At 42.5% G+C, this 23,810-nt stretch overlaps 1 protein-coding gene across 2 annotated transcripts in view; it reads left to right on the top strand.

Moving 5' to 3' along the window:
- Positions 1 to 23,810, top strand: part of ILDR2 (immunoglobulin like domain containing receptor 2) — a 707,528-nt gene that overhangs the window by 514,286 nt on the left and 169,432 nt on the right. For both annotated transcript variants that reach the window (XM_086935538.1, XM_086935539.1), the window contains exon 4: positions 19,580 to 19,636. In XM_086935538.1, the coding sequence (XP_086791664.1) occupies positions 19,580 to 19,636 (57 nt within the window). The remainder of the gene's footprint in view (positions 1 to 19,579; positions 19,637 to 23,810) is intronic.

Raw genomic sequence — 23,810 nt, 5'->3', positions numbered from 1 at the left:
TGTATTGGTGCACATTCTGAGTTTTGTAGGAAAATTACATTTTGATCAGTGATAGTAAAAATGCAACAGACCACAAGCTTGGTAGTAACACTGCAGAAATGTGTACTGGCCTTGTTACCGCACGTATTTCTCGTTTTTTTTTATCCTAACTGAAAATCAGAAAGCAGGCACTATCTAGCAGTAGCAGTATTGACGATGCGGTGTGTTACCGCCTTTTTTTTACGTGTGCGGTTGCTCCACTAAGTTAACTCTGAGCGCGTTGATCACTTAAGTCTTTTTTCATATAAGTGCCGTACAAGGACAACATTTTTGTAAAAAAGATTTCCTTTCTGAACTCTTAGGCTTGTAAATTCTGTATTTTACTGCTAGCATCAGGAAGGACTCACAAAAATCTGACTGAGTTCATGGTTGTATGTGGTTTGTGCACATGCGTAGAATTACAGAAACACAATTTTTGCATTGGTCGACTTGTCATCCTATGCTTCTACGGCCTACCTGCTCTCCCCAGTCCTCATGGTGTGGACTCCTCTGATTAAAACAGTAAACTGCATGTAGTGCAGTTATAATCCAAATCATTGTCCATCGAGTTTAAATAAATACTTATTATGGATCTATCTCTTCGGGCTGGACTGTTCCCATGAGGCACAGGGTCAGACTGATTTGCATATAGCCATGTCTGAACTGGGGTGGCAGAGTGGGCTAAAGAACGGTGATGGATTAAACCCAGATCTTTTGACTGGGTGTGAGTGTTTGATTGATTCAGATGCTCCATCCATCACCACCCCCTTTTGTACCGCTTTTGGCCGCCATAAGTGTGGCAGGGTATGCTCAGACGTGAGTCCCTTGCTCACTTTGCCACTGGATTCAAGCAAGCCGGGCTGAAGACGGCTGGAATGCCAGAAACCGGTCCTCGGAAGCTTGTTTCCGGTCCAGGGAAGACATGGCTTGGCAGTTCGGGCTGGACTGTTCCCATGAGGCACAGGGTCAGACTGATTTGCATATAGCCATGTCTGAACTGGGGTGGCAGAGTGGGCTAAAGAACGGTGATGGATTAAACCCAGATCTTTTGACTGGGTGTGAGTGTTTGATTGATTCAGATGCTCCGTCCATCACCACCCCCTTTTGTACCGCTTTTGGCCGCCATAAGTGTTGCAGGGTATGCTCCGACGTGAGTCCCTTGCTCACTTTGCCACTGGATTCAAGCAAGCCGGGCTGAAGACGGCTCGAATGCCAGAAACCGGTCCTCGGAAGCTTGTTTCCGGTCCAGGGAAGACATGGCTTGGCAGTTCGGGCTGGACTGTTCCCATGAGGCACAGGGTCAGACATGGCTATATTGCATATAGCTATGTCTGAACTGGGGTGGCAGAGTGGGCTAAAGACCAGTGATGGATTAAACCCAGATCTTTTGACTGGGTGTGAGTGTTTGATTGATTCAGATGCTCCGTCCATCACCACCCCCTTTTGTACATGTGAAGTAGGCAAGTGTTTCAGTTTTAAAAAACATAGTACGAATCCTTCCTTAAACTACGCATTTCAATCCACATGTTATCTGTAAATATTTTAAAATGGCAGGTAATCAAGTGGCTTAAGCTTCAAGTTTTTCCAGTTCATGTTTCTCAACACTAAAGTCAGCAACGGTGCAAGTGCATTTAGTATTCCAGCAAAATATTAATTTGACGCTGGAGCATTACCCCTTCGGTTCAAGTGTCCATGCCGTAGTACTTGGTGAAGCCACACCGCCCCACACAGTTCACAAGCTTGTAACGGGGCTTCGGAGTGGTCTAAAATGTTGTACTAGCTAACCCTGAAGATATGTGTATGTACGTGGATATGCTATTATCTGCTACTATTAGCCCTATTCTCTTTAATCTTTATCTGCAGCCCCTGATCCCCATGATTAAATCCTTTGGCATAGATTTGATAAACTATGCCGATGATACACAACTGGTGTTCTCCTTAGAAGGAAGACAGGCGGTGAGCATGGAGACATTTCAGAACTGCATGAGCAGGGTCTCCAGGTGGCTGACCATAAACTCCCTTCAGTTTAATGAGGGGAAGACAGAGGTTGTCTATTGCTCGTCAGCCAAACTGAGTCAACAACCTTCCTACGAGATCAGGCTTGCACCAAGAGCTGAACCTTGTATCCCAGTTAAAACTGTGCGCAATCTAGGGGTACTGTTTGATGCGGATCTCCAAATGACCTCTCAGACCAATAAAACCATCAGTGTCTGCTTTGGATTGTTGAAAGCACTCAGACAGATTTTGCCCCTTCTGCCTGATGAGTCCAGGCCACTAGTAGTTAGGAGTGTGATCCTGGCCAGACTGGACTATTGTAACTCTTTATATCTAGGGGCCCCCCTATACATCCTACAGGGGCTCCAGAGGCTCCAGTCTATAGGGGCCAAGCTGGCACTTAAAAGACCTCGCAGTTCCTCCACTACGTTGGCGCTAAGAGATCTACATTGGCTGCCAATTGGGAGTAGAGTTGTTTTTAAATCCTTATGTATTGTTTACAGAGCGCTGCACAACACGGGACCTATCCCTCTACAGCAAAGGCTCTCCTGGTATAGGCCCTCCAGATCCCTGCGCTCCTCTAGCCAGAGTCTGGCAGCTACTACCAGGATCAGGAGGTCGAGGATGGGAGGCAGAGCCTTTTGCATCTCTGCCTCTAGGCTGTGGAACGAGCTTCCCCAGAACATCAGACAAATTGGCACCCTACTGAGTTTCAGAAAGAGCCTGAAAACATGGCTATTCGCCAAAGTCTAATCCCCGTGACTTTATCTAATAGATCCGGTGGCTGTTCTATATGTCTTGACAGCTAGTGTATTGTAGTACCATCTGACTACTTCCTGTTTGGGCGCCAGGATACCCGTAGGGTGACAGTTGCGCGTTACAAATAATAAACACAATACAATACAATACAATACAATACTATTTCCAAATAGGTACAATGGTAAATATATATATATTTTTTTATATAAATACCAGTTTTTTGTTTTTAATTTATTTTACGAAAATTAAGAACAGAATATATCATTTTCTCAGATTGGGTTTCATATAGTATTTATTTGGTTTTTATAACCTGTTAAATAAGGATAATTTTAACAGGAGTATAATGACTCAAAAGGAAGGTAAACATTGTGCGCAGTAACCCTAATATCAATCAATCGTAATGAACCAGAGGCTTGCAGCTTTCTAATGTTGTATCCTGGTCACGCTTAGTATATTTTTTTTAACTTGCATTAAAAGTAAGTCACTGGTGAGCAGAACTTTGTATCAATCCCGTGTCTTCTAGTCTTAATCCATTACTTAATTTACACTTTCATGTGTTAAAGGCATATGTAGGATTACCTAGAAAGGGAGAACTGAGGTGAAGTTTAAAACAGAATATTGACAATCGAAGGAAGTGATCAGTATTCTAATTCAGTGGTGTCAATCAATTCTTTATTCGGATTTATAAACACATCCATAAAAGAGTAACAATAAACGGATCATAATTTCATAATTGAAAACATTCAATACAAATATAAAATACCCTTTATCTAAAACATGCTTATTTACACATTCATTGTGTAATTTCACTAAATTCATAAGGGTAGTGGAAGTGACATCACACGCTCACACTTTTACCCCCACCCCTCCCCCCAAAGACATCCCTGGAAGTGGAATCACAGACCCTGTATTCCATGATGGCTGTTCGATGGAACCTTTCTGGCAAACCAGAGGGCGTGATTGGTGATTGATACGAACAGCGGCTGTTGAACATTAACAAAAGATCAAGCAGATGTACTTTTGACATATCCTAGCCGCCATCAATTGACAATCAGCACCTGCTAAGGAAATGAGGGGGCGGTGAAGGGTTCTGCCAGTGGAGAAAGAGCGGGCGGTGAAGGGTTCTGCCAGTGGAGAAAGAGCGGGCGGTGAAGGGTTCTGCCAGTGGAGAATGCCAGGACAGAACGGGATGCATCTTTGACGAGGATAGCCATTGAAAGGGTTGGCAGGCAGTCTGTTGGCCATCCAGATGGCCAATTTCTGTTGCCCACAGGACCAGAGGGGAGCAATGTCTTCACTGAGTAACCTGTCGGCTTGGTGGCCAGAGGAGGACGCCATTCGTGGCGATTTCACGCCTCTTGCCATTGAGAAATGGGCAGTCTGTGCCACCTAGCAGCCAAGTGGCCATTCTGCTTGTTTGCATAATTAGAGCTCAGTATTATTATCAACATTATTATAATTAGTATGCAATTTGTAAGGCACACAGCTACCCCAGATGGTTTCCTGGTGCTGGATATCGTACAGGTCCAATGCGATAAGCTAAAATAACAAGGTTTTCAGACCCATACGAAAGCTCCCAAGTGAATTACAATTCCTTAAAGCTGTGGGTAGAGAGTTCCACAGTTCAGGCCCAAGACAGGCAAATTGGTTAAATCAGAGAGGTTGCAAAGCAGTGCGCATGTGATCCATTCAACATTGGAATGGCCACTGCATTGCTAGCTAACTCGAAAGGATTATATTGGTAAAATTCCAATCTATGACTGCCCTCCTGGGGGATTCTTACCTAATTGTTTATGAAATGGTGCCCTCTTATGCACCACACACATGGATTCTGGGTTGCAAAATATGGGAAAGAGGGTTGGAGAGAGAGGGGAACTAGAACAAAGGCAAAATAATTTGGGGGTTTTCTCAGCTTCCAGGACCTGTTGTAAAGACCAGAGCTCATAAGAAGAGTCGTCTTATCTCCATCCAGTGGATCGCTGAGAGGTAACATGCTCTAATCCTGGTGCTTGTTCACCACCTGATCTTGACTGTCGGAAAAGCGTGGTTTTCAGGTTCTTTCTGAGACTGAAGCCATTGTCTCATGTTAGAACATGGCTTGTTTCCTGCCTTGGGCTTCCCACCTGAAGAGTTTTCCTCTTGGGTTATGTTGAGTGTTTATGTCATGAGCTTGTTGTGTACCGCCAATCTCAAATTGTGAGTTGGTCTGTTTTAGTGAATCAATTTAATCAGATCTCCCGGTAAGCTTTTAAGAGTCGCATGCAGTACGTTGAGGGTGATTCTTTGTTCTTCTGGAAACAGTGCAAGGATTGTCCTGCGGGAGCCATGTACCATGATGGTTTCATGCCAAGCACTAGTTAAGGTGTATGGGTTTGAACAATTGAAGCTATTTCATTGACTTTTCAGCAGGCCAATGTACAGCTGGTGGTGATAATCCAGACTGGTAGCAGCATCATCTTTTGGTGGAGGTTGACCATGGGTGTACTTTTTTTAATATGTGAACCTGAAGGTGCATGCTCTTGGTTCTTCATCAAGGAGCCCTAAGCCCGCTGTGCTATTGATAGCAATGCCACTGGCAACCAAATGCTGCCTCAGTCACAGTCTGTATTTGTTATCGCCTGATGTAAGCTGAATAAGGTTCATCTTACAATGGTAGGGGTATACAGAGCTCAAGTGCCACCTCCTGCACATATTATGGGCCGAATTACGAGTACACCAGTTCAGAGGACCACCGTACTTGTGGTGGTGGTCTGACCGCTGCAACCACTGTGGTCCACCTGCAGTATTTTGAGTGTGTTGGTTGGACCGCCACAGGAGCTCCGCCTCTGCTGGAATCCAGGATCCCGTAAAAGGCAGAGTGGACAGGGGAAGTAATATGCTAGCGATGCCTATGCGGGTACCCCCAAGTATATTACACCTTTTGTCACCACTGCTCGATTCATGGCGGGTCAAGGGTGTTGGAGATGCAGGTAGGAGGGCCCTGACAAGCCCCCCGGCCGCATCTGGACATTGTTCCTGCACGGTGTGGCATGCATAACATGGTGCATGCCTCACCATGCAGGAATGTGCAGTCGGCACTCTCACTGCGGCGGTCTGCATGTTAGGCTCTCCTATGAGCCTAACATACTGCCACTGTGAGACCACTGTTGCACCGCCCACCCACCCCAGGTTTTATTCGGAATTCGGTGGGCGGGTACACCAAGGACTTGGCGGTCCTCCTGTGGGCGCAGCAATGGTGGTCGTACATGAGTACCGCCAAAGTCTTAATAAGGCCCTATGTCATTACGTCATACACAATTTGGTTTACAAATGAAGCAGTCACATTGGGTCCCAGCCCTAATGTTATCCATCCCACAGTCCAAGAAAACTGACAGTTCTGGGTCATTATTCATTCCAGGAGGAACTATTGCTGATAAGAAATAAATCCATTTTGCCTTCTACCAGCAAAGTTGAACCTCTCTGTTTTCTCGCACGGTATCAAGTGAAACCCTTTCCAGGGCTCCAAACTTGAGATCTTTTGTATTTCCTGCATGTTAATCTACAAAGTGCTGGGCAGTTGCATTTTGTAGCTAGATTACATTTTTTCTATGTGATGATCACTGATGTGCTTTTTCAGTTTTTTATTTTGCAGCCCATGCACAGCGCCTTTCAGGAGCATTGACAACACATACCATGAATTATGGGAGGTGGTTGGGAAACCCTTGATATAATATGTTGTGTTAACATCCATCCAACAAGAACAATTTCTAATCATGAATTTGCCAACATTGTGCCATCATTGACTGTATTCTTACCAATTTCTGCCCAATGAGAACTCTCCAGAGCTCTGCCCTCCATCATACTTCCACATTTCTGCCCCAACCCCATGAATTGCTTACAGTTCTGCTCAATATGAAATGTTCACGATTCTGCCTAGCTTCAGGCGGCCACGTTTTTTTCTGCCATGGCTTTGCGACAGGTCTGCCAGTGATGACAGGGTTTTCCGTATTTGCCACGGTAGACCTCAAACTGGATTCATGCTTCTTAAAATCACCACAGGTAGAGAACACTTAAAGACATGCTAGCTCGCGAATGTCCCAGGGAATTGTAATAATCGACCCCCAGAATTATTGATTAGTGTAAAAGTCAACTTTGGAGAAATTAGCGCAGGAAGAAGACCTAGTAAAAACGTCAACGATTCAGTACCTATATAAATAAGAAAATACCGTACGCTACATAAGCGGAAATCAGTACGTGTTAAAAAGTAATAACCCTTTATAATGCATAAGACAGTAAAACAGAAATTTGGTTAGAGAAGAATGTAACTGTTGTGTCATGGACGGGGCATTGTTATTTATGTACAAAGGCTGCAATGGCCTTGTAGTATAGCAGGCCCCGTCCTGTGCTGCTGCTTGAAACCCTGCGGGGCATATTTACAAGGAGCTAACGCCGCCGCATCATTATTTTCTTTTGCGCAGCAGCGGTGCAATCAGTGCTCCACACTGCTCCATATTTACAAACTGACACATTGGGCCCAATGCATCGGTTTGTAGAGGTCTACGTCACATTATACCTGCGCCAGGTATAATGTATGCAGGGTAGGCGTTCCCACGTTAAAAGCCATGTAGAACTGATGCACTGAAATTAACAACTTTTCACTGAGCCACTGTACGAGTTGATTGCGTCAAAAAACCTATGCCTTATCAAACCAGTCATAAGGATTGACGCAGGGCTTTTATCATGGGACTCGCCTCTGTGTTCTTGCGCATGGCTGGTGTTGCGTCAATCTTACAACCTACTCCAGAAATGAGTCACTTTAGCACCAAAAGATATGACAGAATTTCTAACAGATCATTGCATCTTTGCACCATGGAGCACTGTATTTCTATTGCAAATACAGCGCATCTGTGACGTCATTAGTGCTTTGGGGCAGGCGCAAGAAATCTGATGTACCGATGTTGATACTTCAGTTCTTGTAAATAGGCACCTGTGCTTCTAAGTAGCATTGGTCTTCAGTTGTGATTTTATATGGTGCAGCTTAAAGATCCAGTGAAGCTTATTGACCTTAAAATATACACAAAAGCATGTCCTCTGAATCAAAGTCCATGCAATGTCACTTCCGGCTATGCCATTGGTGTGACAGCCCTGTCTTTGCCCTATCATTTTGGCGAAGTGTAGTCACTGCTGTCAGCTGAAGCAGAAAGTGTTGTGTTATTTTAAGCTGGTTATCTTTATCTACCTTGTAGATTAGAAAAATAGCTTATGGCCTTTTTTTGTTAATGTGGAAAATCTAAGAAAAAGTTAATAAAATAGTTACAAGGGCTTTTCTTAACAAGCAGCGAAGAAAAATGTTGGCATGCTTGTTGAATTTTGTGAAGACCTAGTCATATTTTGATGGGAGTTATTGCCAGTCCTCAATTCCTGGAAAATTGCAAATTTGTTTTGCACAAAGCAGAAAAACAAAACTAACATTTTTCAGTTTGACTCTGCAAATCCAACATCTCCAACAGTTCTGCCCACAAGCGTTTTTGCAATTGTTACCATCATTAATTTTACACAGTTCAGCCAGTCAGTTTTCTGCAGATTTGCATTTTTCTCTATTCTAGCTAATGTGATAATTCCTTGTATCTGTCATCTCAGGGTCTCTACAACCCTTTCAATAAAGAGCTCCACATATTGGATGGTTTCACTCTCTGCTCTTCTAGAATCGCACAAACGTCTGATCTTTGTGCATTTCACAGCCCTCTGCAGAGGTCACGGTAGGTCTTAGTCATCAAGCTGGCCCACCCAGTGAAGTTGGCGATGGACTTGTTGCAGTGAAATGTGGTGGGCAGTTTTTAGTTGAACCACTGGTGATTCTTTAGGGACATTGTGGTTGAAGGCCACAGGTCAAGGATGGAGCTATCAGTGCTGCGGCGGGTGCAGTGGTACTGCCACTCAGAGGCCTGAGAGACCCACTGGACCCTGAATATTGCTGGATTTTATCCCCCATTCAGCAGTCAGGGGGCCCATTGTCCAGGGTTGATAAAACCATTGAAATTTCCACGTTATAGTTAGTTGGACTCACTATAACTTGCGCGCCTGCAATGCACTGCTGATGATGTCACATATTACATCACTCATGACATAGTCAGTGACATCACTCATAACATCACTGATGACACCATCCAGTGAATGTGTGTCTTTCTGAAAAATAAATATGTTTTATATATGTATATGTAAAGGTCGATGGAAGAATAAATGTTTAAATAAGTGTCTAAATGTTTTTTTTTGGTAAAAAAATTGATTGGTTAACTGGCTTATTAAGTGTATCTTAATGAATACATATATTAGCGAGTAACTTTTAAATATTGAAATATATGTATCAGTGTTTCACTTTATGTATAAGTGGCTGAATGGGTTGGTGACTGACTCACTGTTTGTATGTGTTTTGAAGTGACCAATGTAAGATCAGAGTAGATATTTGTTAAATCTACTTATGCTACTTTTTAATATTGGCGGAGCGAGCACAGAACCTAATAAAGTTTTCTTATTTCTGCTCACTCACCCAATTTTAGATATTTCTCACCCACTTCTCTACACACCCTTTCTCACAGCACTGCAAATCAGTCACCCACCAAACGAATTGATGGGTAGTTTGTGACACTCTACCACTGTTTGGCCGCCACTAGGTTCTCAGGGAGGTTATACCATCTGACCTTTCCGGTTCTGAGCCAGTGACGTACCAATCTCAGTGAACTACAGGAATGCCAAATGATGAAGGGCGGTTCCGTGTGGTGACTGATGGATATCCTGTAAGTGATCACGGGTATCCAACAATTCTGTCTATTTTGGTTAGATGAGTTGACACTGCTCTGTTAGTTTAATGACCATTACATAGTTTGGATAGACCCTCTGACACTCTTTTTGTTTTTCTACTTGTAGTTAGGGAATGTGTCTTGGTCTTTAAAATCCCTCAGGCCCTGCTCATACTTTCTAGTGTCCTTTGTGTTTTGAAGACAGCATATGTGCAGGACTGTAACGTGGAAATTTCAATGGTTTTATGTCAGTAAAATTTCCAGCTAACTATAACTGGTGTCAAACCTATGGTTTTTTCAGTGAATATATATATATATATATACACACATACACATATAAATATTTTTTATTAAAATGAAACATTATTTCTTTTAAATTATATTAAAAGTATATCTATATTAATATTACACATATATATATATATATTTAATTTTTTTAAATTAATAATTACCCTATACACCCTAAAAACGAATCCCACCCTAGTCCCTTTAAATACCCCTGTACCCCAAAACCAGCCCTGTTCCCTATTAATACCCCTGTACCCCAATACCCAAACCTAGCCCTGAACCCTAAAAATACCCCTGTACCCCAAAACCCAAACCTAGCCCTGAACCCTAAAAATACCCCTGTACCCCAAAACCCAAACCTAGTCCTGAACCCTAAAAATACCCCTGTACCCCAAAATCCAAACCTAGCCCTGAACCCTACAAATACCCCTGTACCCCAAAACCCAAACCTAGCTATGGAACATACAAGCAGAATTAAATTCATTATTATGAGGTGAGCACTTTGGAAACTTTGAAATAGACTACTGAAATAAATTCATATATGTTATGTTAAAAAACACTTATTAAGCGCACGTACAACAACTGTTTCATGGCGCTGAAATGAAGGTCAAGGCAGTGGTCAGGGGGCGCACATAATCAGTATATGCTTGAATAAACAACAAGGTCTTCAGCTGTTTCCTGAACTGGGTTAAGGAAGTAAGAGACCTTAGCTCAGCCGGGAGAGAGTTCCAAAATTGTGGTGCTAAGACGGAAAACCTTAATCCACCATACTTCTTCCGTTTGGCAGATGGAACTTCCAATAAATTCAGGTGGGAAGATCTAAGGTCTCGAGTGGGAATGTAGCGGCGTAAGCGAGCCGAAATGAAAGCCGGGCCGTTACAATGTAATGCTTTAAAGATGGTGCAACCCATCTTAAACGCACAGCGCTTACTCACTGGAAGCCAATGAAGGCTTTTCATTAGTGGGCTAACATGATGCCATTTAGGCTGATGAAAAATCAGCCTGGCCGCCTGGTTCTGAACAAGCTGGAGGCGCTTCAATTGGTATGCCGGAATACCAACATACGATGAATTGGCATAATACAAGCTAGAGATCACTAGGGCTAGAGTGACCAGGATCATAGCTTCCCTGCTCACAAATCTACTAACCTTCTTTACTCTACGCAGCTAAAAGAAGCCAGCAGAGACAACTGAGCTGATCTGGGCTTTCATGGACAGATCATTACTTATGATGATCCCCAAACTTTTAGAAGAAACAGCTGGCACAGGTGGTTTACCCAAATTCGGGGGGCAGAAGTTGGAGTGCCAAGGATTTGCTGAACCACCCGTAAAAATCAGCTCAGTTTTCTCCGGGTTCAGCTTCAACTGGTTGTTGTTCATCCAGTCGCTAATGAAGACCGTCGTGTCTTGAACATTGGACTCGGACAAAGCAGATGGATTGATGTTGAACACCAGTTGAAGGTCATCTGCGTTATTAAAAATTCTGGCATTACTTTCCCTCAATAAATTAATTAAAGGAAAAAGATAGAGATTAAAAAGGAGCGGGGAAAGAGAGGAGCCCTGAGGAACCTCACAGGTAATGTCTCTATGATTAGAGGAGAAGTTGGCGAGGCGCAACGCCTGGGACCGGTTGTTCAAAAAGGAGGAAAGCCACTTTAGGGCTAGGCCCTAAATTTCAGCGTTCCTGACATGGTCGATCAGAATACCATGATCGACCGTGTCAAACGCTGCAGAAAGATCCAAAAGTATTAGGGCCTGGGTGATACCTGTATCTGCCCCTCCTCTGAGCTCATCCATGACAGAGAGAATGGCCGACTTAGTCGAGTGGGCGGGTCGAAAGCCTGCTTGATGAGGATCCAGAATTTGAAAATGCTCAACAAAGGAGCTAAAACAATTAGCTACATGCGCCTTTAAAACTTTTCCCAGATAGGGCAACAAGGAAATAGGGTGACAATTACAGAGAGCTGAAGAATCGGTGCCTGTTTTTTTCAAGATTGGAATAATTTATGCTCTTTTAAAGAAATCCGGGGCAATGCCAAGCTCAAGTGAGTTGTTCAAGAACGAGCAGGGGGGTCAGGACATGTGGTAAAAGCTTCTCGAAGAATATAGGGAGGACAGCAATCCAAGGGGGAGCCAGAACTGACTTTATTTAGTAGATTCAAAAAAGGTCTCCTCTGAGATCAGGGGAATTCGATCAAGACAATGTTGACTCAAGTCTAAGAGAATCGCATAGCTATGTGAGGGAACTGGTTTTAATGTAACTCTGTCTGGCTTCGAGAATTGGTCGACTATGGAAAAAATCTCTTTAGATTTATTAGATGCATTGACAATCTTTTGCGAGAAATAGTTAGCCTTGGTTTTTGTAATCAATTTTTTATATTCTTCCATCAAAACTAAGTAAGAGGCTTTTTTATCTGGAAGGTAATGGCGACGCCATCAGCGTTCAGCTTGTCTAAGTTCGAGTTTCTTTATTTTTAGATCATCCGAGAACCACCGTTGAGCATCGTGCGGCCTCATGATCTTAGTTTTTTTGTGGGGAGCAACACAGTCGCTAGAAGACTCCAGCCATGATTGAATGCTCTCAGCCTGAGTCTGAAAAACTTCTAGTGTGGAAGGGGAAGTGCTCACTAAAAGTGAGCGAAAGTGGGCCATATCTGCTCGTCTCCAATTTGACATTTGATTCTCAGTTAGTTGGGGTTTTGGAGAGTGAATGCATTGAAGAGTAAAAGTAATCAAATAGTGATCCGACCAGACACACAGAGCTATTAAAGGAGTGGAGATCTTCAGATTTAGTGTCCAAACTTGGTCTATGGTATGCCCCTTTATGTGAGTGGCTTCCCATCACATGTGGGATACAATTCATCCCCGAAAGAAGGTCAACAAATTCCCTTGAACTAGAGCTCTCCCGATTGTTGCTAGGCCAATAATTGAAATCCCCAATTATAGGAATCCTGGCGTAATTAATAACAAGGTGAGATATCATCTTACCCAGTGCCTGAGGGAAGGAGGACATATTGCCGGGAGGTCTATAAAAAAGAGCACAAATAAAAGATGACTGAGGAGAGTAAAATTTTAAAATTAAAAAGTCAGTGAGGGCAAACCAGTGGTCTCTAAAGTGATAAACTGGTGTTCCTTACGTATGATAGCAGCAACCCCACCTCCCACTTTCCCTGGAGATCGATTTGCCTGAAGAATGTAGTAGCCATCCGGAATCGCAACTAAAATATCCGGGGCGCAATCATTGGTCAGCCAGGTTTCGGTTAAGAGAAGTAAATTGGGCTTTGTAGATTGTAGAAGTAGGGCGATTTAAACTTGATGTTTCACCATGGAGCGAGTGTTTAAATAACAAACTGTCCATTCAACAGGTTTTTGGCCCGTGTGGGGGGGGGGGGGGGGGAGTGGGGGAGGAGTGGGCAAGAATGAATTTGTGAAAGGGGAGGATCAAAAATTAATTCAGGAAAGTCATGTCTAGGTGTGAAAATTTCTGCCTGTTCTAGGATGCATTTGGACTTCTCATTGATTTGGAAAATACCCTTACACAGTTTCAACTCATTAGAAGAGTATCCAAGAATTTGGGCAGGAGGCGTGGCCCATAGCCCCGGTCGGCCACGGACGGGCGCAGACCGGCTTGCCCCTGGCGCGCCTTTGGTGCACCTTTGGCACGTCCACTGCGCGTTCGGGGGAGCATCTCGTTATATCCCTGCTGAGTTCCCGACAACCAGCCCGACAACCAACCGGAAGAGGGGGTGGTCTGGGAGGGGATGGGGAGGGGAGTAAACCGAACGCGTTTCTCCGTACAACCGGCACCAATAGCAGTGACGGACCGGAAACGCGGGCAAGAACAGGTAAACAGTTTTATATTTAGTGAAATGTGAGTAGACAGTAGACAAATTGAACAAGAAACATTTTTAAAATATATATATATATATATATATATATACATGTTCATAAGGGCAGAAATGAATAAACTACATACAAGTTATGTCAGAGTAAAATAAAGATAATTACAAGAAGTTATGCATGTCTTCACTAGTATTCATGCCATTCGGCATTTTGGTATCGAGGGCTAGAATAAAGTATGATTCAGTTACCGCAGACTTTTCTCACGGTTCCCCCCCCGTCTGGGGCTGGGAACGGCACCTAAAACAGTATATGACAGATCTTTCAATTGATTCTGATGAACTAATTTAAAGTGCCAGGCAACTGGATAACTAGAGTCTGAATTCACAATAGCCCTGACATGCTGTAGGATTCATTTATGCACAGGGAGCTTAGTGCTCCCTATGTATGAAAGGCCACAAGTTCACCAGAGAATGTAAATAGCAAATTTGGTTCAACAAGTGAGGTATTCAATAATTTTTATTTTTTTTATGTAATTTGGTGCTCATGTAAAGCGCTTCAATACCCTCGGGTAGTGTTTGCGGCATATAAAACCTCCCAAAAACAAAATATATATATATATATATATATATATATATATATATATATATATATATATATATATATATATATATATATATATATATATATATATATATATATATATATATATATATATATAGGAAAGAGATGCCCACAATTAAGGAAGCCACACTGGATAAATTGAGACCATTTATTCAAGGATTGAGTCCGCCATGCACTCCCTACACAAGTAGAGCCAAACTCTCTTGTGTTGGGAGTGCATGGCGGACCCAATCCTTGAATAAATGGTCTCAATTTATCCAGTGTGTCTTCCTTAATTGTGGGCAACTCTTTCCTATATATATATATATATATATTTATATATGAAATGTGGGGTAATACCAGTCAACTGAACGCAATTCCATTGTACGCGACTCCACTGTGGGCCACTCGACTCTACGCTATTCCACTCTATGCCTCTTCACTCTACGCTGTTCCACTCAACACTAGATCAGCATACCCTACTCCACAGAATGCCAATTCAGTTTACACAAATTTTTGCATTATCCGCCAATGTAGAAAGAGGAATAGACCTGCAACGTTTTTGGGAGATTTGGCAGATGGCCTCAAAGTTATTAATGGTCAATAATCTGAGGAATTCCAAACTCAGGTAACCCTAACTATAACTACAGTAACAATAACTATAACTTGCCACTCTACCTTGCACTGTGTTCTTAGAAATTATGGAATTTGAGATGTCATAAGTGTTGTTATAAATGCTATGATTTCATATGGTATAAGTGATGCAATATGAAAGGGTATGAAAGGGTATAAACAGTGCAGGGAGAAGGATTGAGTTAAAGTTATTGTTGTGTGGTTAGTGAGCTGAAAATAGTGTGTATGGAGGAGCGCTAGTCATAATAATGTGAAGGTGGTGCATAAAATATAAATTTAGGGTATAACTAACTTTTCAAAGTTTTCGTGTACTTTAATGTTGGTTTGTATAGAAAGAATAAATAAAGTTATAGTAATTTAAATGTGGTGCATAAAATTGAAATTTAAGGTATAGCTGTAACTTTAGACTATCAGTTTGTTTTGTTTAAGTTTGGTTTGCAAATGAAGAATAAATAAAGTTTTTGTAACTATAACTACGGATTAACCTTTGTTTTTTAATTGGAAAAAAATATATGTATAAATCTTTTCCCACTCCTTGTTGCCACTCATACAAGGAAGTCGATGCTTGCTGTAACAAGGTGTTTGAAAGGAATTTTGAGCGGATGAGCTGAATCTGCATAGACGACACGCCCTTCGATCAGCGGCCAGCAAAATATAGATTACTTATATATATATATATCTCCCTTTCAAAGGTTTCACTGAAGCTGCAGCTCCTCGAGTAACGGTTGCCAAACGTCTGTGAGGGGGAAAACTCACGCCTCCACTATTTCAAAGCTTTCTGTGTCAGGAACAAAAAGTTGTACACTCTCGGGCCAACTATCCATGAATTCCTTTATTTTTCACAAAATAACAGACGTGTTTTTGGCACTCAGCCTTTGCATAGATATAAATAGATAGACAGATATTCCAATGGATATGAGACCTTACCCCATACTCTGCTGCAGATTAGGTTTTTAAATTTGCTAAAGTCACTGGTATCAACACCAATATTTTTCAGGAGCCTTGTGATTTTAATGAACAGATGCCACAGGCCACCACCCCACTCTGAAAAGTGTCCCAGCTCCAATGCTGTTCCCCAACTGCTACTTTTATATAGAGATCAATATATTGGCCACAGTTCAATAAAGACATATTGAAGGGCGTGGACAAGGTTATGACATTTACAATCAATTGCTGTTTGAGAAGAACACAAACAATTGTAAAGAGTATGCTATTTTGGTAATTGACAGTATTTTGAAAGCATATCTACTATTTCATTAAAAAAAAAAACTCCGCCTCATGTCTGATAAAGCTAGATGAGTCGCAAATGTTTGTCATTCTTAAAACTGGGTTGAATTTTACAATTTGGGGAAGCACTGCCCTCTACAGTTCGGAGCCAGGATCAGGGGAAGAATGGACCAGATGGACCAGAACCAGTTTTGAGGGTAGGCCAGGGAATTCCCCCACACAAAGGTGAGCACCAGGTATAAAAGTGGGCCCTTCAGAAACTCTCATCAGAATTCCTGTGGGGGATTCAGAAGGAATACCCTGCTCTCTGTAGAAGGAAGATTGGGCCTGCTTGCCTTGAACTCATGCTCCCTAGGGAAGAGATTCCATGGGTTAGTTTTCTGAACTCCTGTTTGAGTTACAGCAGTGGATCCCAGACTTTTTCGACCCTTCGCTCCCTTGACCCATTGGCTATTGCTGATGGCTCCCCACTGTTACAATTTTTGGAGGGGAGGGGGGTATGTAAGCCCGGCCTCGGGAGTACTTGCATTTTTCTCTCTGAACATAATTGGGCTAAAGCTGTTAAAGTTATTATAATCATATACGCAGGGTGTTTCGTATTACTAAGGCGGCACCTCTAATAAAATAGTCCTAGTTACATTTCTTTGCCCATGCCTTTTTTAAAGTACCCTCTCAAACTTTTTTATCCCAATTACAATTCTAGATAGCACCCTATGCATGTAGACCCCATTGCCAAAGTATTTCTGTGCTTGGAGAATATTACATGCACTTCCATTTCTACCCATGTCATACGTGCCAACACGCCTGTCTCAGCAGGCTGACTCACAATTTTTTAAACCACATGCAGCTTTATTTTTGCTGTCTCATCCCTAAAATTGCCTCCAAATCAATGCAAGCCAAATAAATTCCTCTTTTTAAAAAAGAATTGTAAACGTCCCTCTTTCGTGCCGTATATGGTGTTTTACTTCCCTGTGCTCAAGGAGAGCAGGCCTGTCAGGAAATGTGTGTGTACTGAAAGAAATGTGTACTGGAAGTACCTATTGTTCAAGTACAAATGTCAATACCTAATAATACTTTGTGTGTTTAATTGACAGGACAAGTGTACTTTCCTGATAACTTACATTGGTATAAAATGCATTTGAAAAAAAATGAAACTATTAACAAGTCTAACAAAATAAAATCAGACATCTTCCGCTTACTTTGGGAGTGTTGGAATGTGGGGATCCAGTGAAATATGGAGGTCATCTCCCCAGACATGCCATCAAGTTAAGCACTATGTTTACAGCTTTAGGCATGTTACTTACAAATCATCGACATCATGCGTTTAAGTCCAATTAGTTTAACTGAAGCCAACAGACCCATCACATTAAATGCATTAAAGTGCTTGGTGCGCGGCTCCCCTGGATAGGTTTGATGGCTTCCCAGGGAGCCACGGCGCACAGTTTGGAAACCCCTGAGTTACAGGGGCACAACAAGCTTTCAGATGCATCCCTACAAATGCCCAGCTGACCAGCTCCAATTGGACCTACCTGAGCCTTTAGCTGGTCTCTGCTGGAGTGAGACCTGATCCCTAAGAGATGCCCCCAGGTCCTTGACCTTTGGCTGGTATTAGAGTGTATTCCTCGGTAAGAAAAGTTGAAGATTCCCTAGTTTTGGGCTCGTTGCAATCGCAAAGTGACCTCTTTGTGCCAAGAATCGACTTCCCGTGATGACCCCCAATGTAAAGCTCCAGCGCGACCTGCTATTCACGCTGACAGTGACAGCCCATGACAACAGCCGACTCGAATCCTCAGCAATGTCTGACTCTTTGTGTTTCAACATCGACTGCCCGCTTTGCCTGACCTGCTTCTTGCATCAACGACCTCCTCATGCCAACCACACTTCCCCCAGACTTGAGAACGTAATTCTTCAGTGGGAGAAACCTGGTCCCTATATCTCGCTCGCACTCAATCGTGGTCTGCCTGAACCTAGGACTTTTACCCAGTCCAGCACAGCCAGATAACCACGAGAGGCACTTTGTACTTTTTGTCTCTATTTTCATCTAAAACTTTAAAAATGCATATCTATAGTTTATTATTGTACATTACTTTTTTCTTGTTATTTTCACTTTATTACTGTTTGAATTTTGTAAAAATACTTTACATGCACCCTGGGAAAGTGTTGTTGCTCAGTTACATGGCCTGGATATGCTGAAGGAGCACTGCACAGAGAGTCAGGGGGTACAAGCTTACAGAGCCACAAGCTCTCAACAGTTTATCCACTGGTGACACCTTTAATCTAGGAGCTACAGAAGACCATCATACAACTACTGCTACAGCAGCAGGTGTAAAAAAAAAGAAAAAAAAGTACAACAGCAATTGCAACTGATGGCAAACCTAATGACGTAGCCACGTCTGATTACAAAAGAGGCCAATTTCAATTTAATTTGTAATATGTTTAAATTAGTCTCAAGCCATGAAGGCACTCAAAGTCTTCACTTCTTGACAGAACTACACAAAGGTTTACTGCTGTGATGAAGGCTTGATCTGGCTACAGTGCCACCATGGCCCAGAAGGCACCTGGCTGTGTTGAGGTGCTTGGTAGGCCCTGTGTGACCAATCCAACAGGATGTTAGTTTTAACGCCACAAATAAGATCATCCAATCAATGGGTAATTCCTGGCTGTAAAAAGTCGTAACAGGGACTATGGCGAATCCTGTAGCTTGTCCAGAAGTCGGGCCAATGACATTAGGAAAATATTGGTTCTGGGATTCTGCGTCACTCTTTAACATTCTAGGTTCAATGCCACCAAGCACATTTTGGTGGTAACTTACCACCACTTGCCTCGTACTGCTGTAGGAGCCTGTTACTACCCTTTGTTTTACTGGGGACGGATCTTTGACACACACCAATGCCATTCATGAACGTTATTAGGACTGTTGACTAGAAACAGAACATCCGCCATGATGCATGAGGGTAAGATGGCTGCCGGCCAGCTTCTGCAAGTACAGTAGTCATGGCAGCTGCTTCAAAGCTGTAGGATATCTGTGGCATTAATATTCACACATGGTAATTCTGCCTTCCTACAAAACAATGGAGTGTTGAGTGGTAACACGGGATCAGTTTGACATAACTTCAAAATATTTATTGCCTTTATTTTTTAAAAACAAACACTGTATTGAAGAGTAAATATGTTCCTACTCATTTGTGTATCTCCTTGCCTCCTCCACGCGTCTCTTCACGCTACCCTTGTGGTATACCTCCGCACTCCCTGGGGGCTGCGCCTGCGTACTTGTACATGACATTATCTGAGAACCAAGTGTCTGAAAAGCATCTCTTGACCTGTCTGCTTTACCCAACCAAAGATGTCAGGTGGTTGGCAGGGTGTGTGGGAGGTGTGGGAAGCACGGGATGTTGCTTGCAGTAACCGCTCTATCTTTTCTCTTCTTTCTGTCTCTTCCAGGCAAGACAGGGGTGCTTGCTGATCTGCTGCCCAGCTTTGAGGTGGAGGTTATGCCAGGTACCTGCTGATTTCTCTGATTGCTTCTCTGCCTTCTGTTCTTCACCCCTCTGTTGACTGTCGCTGGTTAGGAGCTCCTGCCACATCCTGGGCCTCTGTTGTCATTGGTATTGTAAATTGTTGTGTAATGTAGAACCATTTGTGATTAATTGTATTTATTAATTTGCGGTGCTTTACATCTGTGGGATTAATGCAGGTCTGGAGTGCCGGCACACACTACTATAGAGCACGACTACGCAACTGATGGTCTATATATCCTTGGGTCCTGATGCCCTAATGTCTTTGATGGGGATATTAAGGCCCCCTTGAAGCTCAAGAAGCCCCTCAAAGCCAGAGGCCCCATCCAGCTTGTCTTTCATCAGGGACCAGCTCTTCCCTGCAGGGTGGTGCAGATCCTTACGGCAAATACCTGAGGAGGGTTCCTCGAAGGTCTGTGGGAGCCTCCTGGCCCGTCCCAGATGTCAACTCTAGCTGGCGTCATGTTATGAGTCAACCCAAAGGGTAGACGAGTCCCAGGGAGCTGACAAACTGGTGCAAACCCTGGTTTGTGCACACCATCGGATACATCTTCAGGCTCCAAAACACAATTTGAATGTTCTCCTTGTCACCTTGAATAGTGAAATCTGGCGCACTAGACAACATGCTAAACGCACACATTCTTCTGGTAAAGGGGAAGGCATACTCCCTCTTTTAAACACCCTAAAGTTAATTCATAATGAGTCCTCAATGAAAATGGTGTCTTTCCATCACAGTGTGACATCATCAGAGGGCTAGGATGCCCTGATACCAGGCCTAACAGTATAGGGACCCAAGGAAGGTTGGTTGCCTGCCCACACAGTCTTTAAAAAGTCAAAGAATAACATGCTGCTTTTGGGGAATTGCATATTGTGCATTAGTTGGAAGTCATTGTACATACAGCTTACCTTTCACAACGACTAACCACACACAGCAGTTGCAATGTGGCACTAAAGACAAACCAGACAAAGTCCTACCTTAAAGCCACAGTGTGTGTAATAGGGGAAGAGGTGAGATAGCAGAGAGCTACCCACCTGCCAGCTGTATCGACATACGTTCATCGTCTTACTCATGAACCCTTCATCAGCTCAACAAGTGTAGAATGAATCTTGCCAAGAAAGCCTGTCCTTTCCGACCTTGAGATCCAATGTGATGTGCCACATTGCTTCAGGGGCAGCACTATCCTGTTGCTAGGCAACCCAGCAGCAGTCCTAGCTCATACAGACATAAAAGAAAGACTTCCACTGATGTGGACCTATCACATTCACTACTGATTCATATGCAGGTTACTTGTCTATGTTAGAAATGAAAAAATTGAAAGAAATCATACAAATGCAGGGAAAACTTCAACAATGCCTACGTGGAAGAGAGATCAGCAGTAAAATTCATTTAAATGTAAAAAAAAGCAAGATGGCTGAAAGCTTAAGAAACTAAAGCCAATGTATAAAGACCCACAGAGAAAAGAATGAATACATACTAGATTTCTACATTTATTATTAAGAGACATATAAGAAAGCCTACACAAGATTGACTCTACTGTGCTCTGTACTGTAGCTGTTCATGGTTCTGCACCAAGCAGCGAGTGACTGTGTTTAACGCGACCCCTTCATGGGTATTGGAGGGTCAGACATATTGTCAGCTTCACAGGTTTGTTGCTTAAGACTTTGAATGCAGTTGAATATGAAAATGTCGAGCTCATCTCGCTATTTTTACCAAGTCAACTTATATCTCATGACTTATCAGCACTTTGCACATGGTTTTATCTTGCTCTGAAGCATAGTTTTAGAATCTTTGGACTAGAGGTAGGCACAAAGGGCCCAATTCACAAAGGTAAACTTAGACCTAACTTTAGACCTGAATTCTATGTTTAGACCCTAAAGTGGACCTAAAGTCTAAGATTAGACGTGAAGTCTGACTTTAGAACTGAAGTCTAACTTTAGACTTCAAGACTGGCAAATATCCCTGGTTTTATGTTTTTTAAATGGTAGTGCTTTTTTAGTGAATTGCTTAGGGTTTTAAACGCAAGTTAAAATCTTACTACTTTCCTCATGTATAACTCCATTGTAACCTTTTTCACAGTGAATTTTTATGTTTTTTTTAACTTAAAGTCTTGCAGCCAAGCCCATACCACACATTGCTGCCAGGGGCAGGTAGTTGGTAGATGGACATTTTTTATTAATTAATTTTTGTCCTGTGAGACTCTTGCGAGAGCCCTGTGGGTGTTCGATGAGACCCAGTTTGAATTACATTCAGTGCAGTGTTTGCAGTGGGTCTCTAACCTTTCCAGTAACAAGAGCAGCTTATGTTCAATGAAAATTATCCTGAGCTACTAGTGTTATATTAGTGACTGCATCAGACAAGATTACATTTGTGGCCATGCTATGCAAGATTACCAACAACTATCATCTCTGTGCATCAGGCAGGGCTGCCAGCAGTAATGTGAAATAGGCTTTGTCAGTTTGTAATCCCTTTACATGGGCAACACATAACAGGGATGTACGACATCACAACGCATGCTTTTACATCGCATGCTTTTACAACGCGGGTTTTACAACGCATACCATTACAACGCATAGTGCTTTGGAGCGCTGGATAGTGAATAGTTTAATTTACTATTCCAACTCCAGTCCCCGTGGATAGTAGGGAAGGTGTTGGACAGTAAATTAAACCTATTCCCTATCTTAGAGCGCTTCCCAGCTCAATGCGTTGTAATGGTTTGCGTTGTAAAAGTTGTGTCGTAAAGGCACTGCGTGGTAAAAGTTGCGTTGTAAGTGATGTTTCCCCATAACAGCCATAGCTGCCACACTCACAGATCCAAGGTAATAATATTAGTAATACGATTTATCACCACCACATGATTTATCTCTTAAATATCAGCTTTAAAAATATTTTGGAAATGTCACAATTTTTCTCCAAACATCATCTTATGAGTTCTGGAAATACATACACTTTTGTCTCTAATACACACTTTTCAATTGTGTTATAAATATATTCAGCCAAGCAAAATCTACTTCTTTAGTAGGCTGGCTGCACACAGGAGAGCTGCTCATAGCTGGAGAACTACCAGTAGCTCACAAGCTACTCGTTGGAGAAGCCTGGCTCACAGTACAGTACTAGCATAATGTTGAAAAATTGTTACATGGACTTTCTAACTCGGCTGAGGTGATGAAGCTCTATGGAACTGCTTGTAGATTCCATCTATTAGACTAGACAGGATAAAAACAAAACATTTCCTTGTATGGAGTTCTTCCACCCACAAGAAGGGCATATTTTGAGTCTTCTTCACTCACCTTTGGAGAATTCTCTGGACTGGAAATTATGTGTATGTCTTCCGAAAAGTGAAAGGGGAAGAAGACAGGAATGCTGTGGTGGGGGTAAGGCAATGCCTGGTCACCAGGATGGGAGGCACATCATGATCACATTTACACATCCCTAATCCAAAAGGGCAGACACCCAATGTACACATTCTTACTACACAGTTATGGTGGGTGGAGGGAGTAGGGTCCTTGTTACAATAACTATTGGATTTATTTGTGGTCGATGGACCCTATTTGAGTGGAACAGCTGAGGCTTTCACCCTAAAAGTCTAGGAATAGCTCTCCTCAACCAGTAGCCTTCTGCACTAGGATCCATGTGGGCTTCGTCCTCAAGAGCACATTTACACGCGGCTCTTGTGAGGTTTCTGTTCTCCCAGGAGTGGTCTAGAGTTCTCCTGTGGATGTGCTGGAGTCAGAATCTGGTTTCAAAAAACAGTGGTCCCTACTCGTGGACACAATGGTATACTAAACTGATAATCACACACCTGATAAGTGTTATGTCTTTTGTCCAGCCGGACAAGGAATTTATTTAACAATTCTCTTAATAAAACAGAATGAGTACATTAATAACAAGTGGGCACAGCCGTGACCCACAACATTCAGACAAAACAACGAACAGAATGGTAAAAGGAGCAAAGCAAAAATATGTCTGTGTACTTGTAGTCAGTGTTACAGACAAAGATTGTTATAACCACACCATTGCATTGCACAATATTTTAAATGTCATATTGCATAAGGGGTTTTTTTGGTCGACGACGTTTCGATGCCTTAAGTTAAGTTAAGGCATCTTTTTGCTTTGCTCCTTTTACCATTCTGTTCGTTGTTTTGTCTGAACAAACGAC

Source organism: Lissotriton vulgaris, chromosome 8 (assembly GCF_964263255.1).
Source record: "Lissotriton vulgaris chromosome 8, aLisVul1.2, whole genome shotgun sequence".
In the NCBI taxonomy this organism is placed as follows: Eukaryota; Metazoa; Chordata; class Amphibia; order Caudata; family Salamandridae; genus Lissotriton; species Lissotriton vulgaris.
Note: the sequence above shows the minus strand (reverse complement) of the source record. Positions and strands in the feature narration are given on the sequence as shown.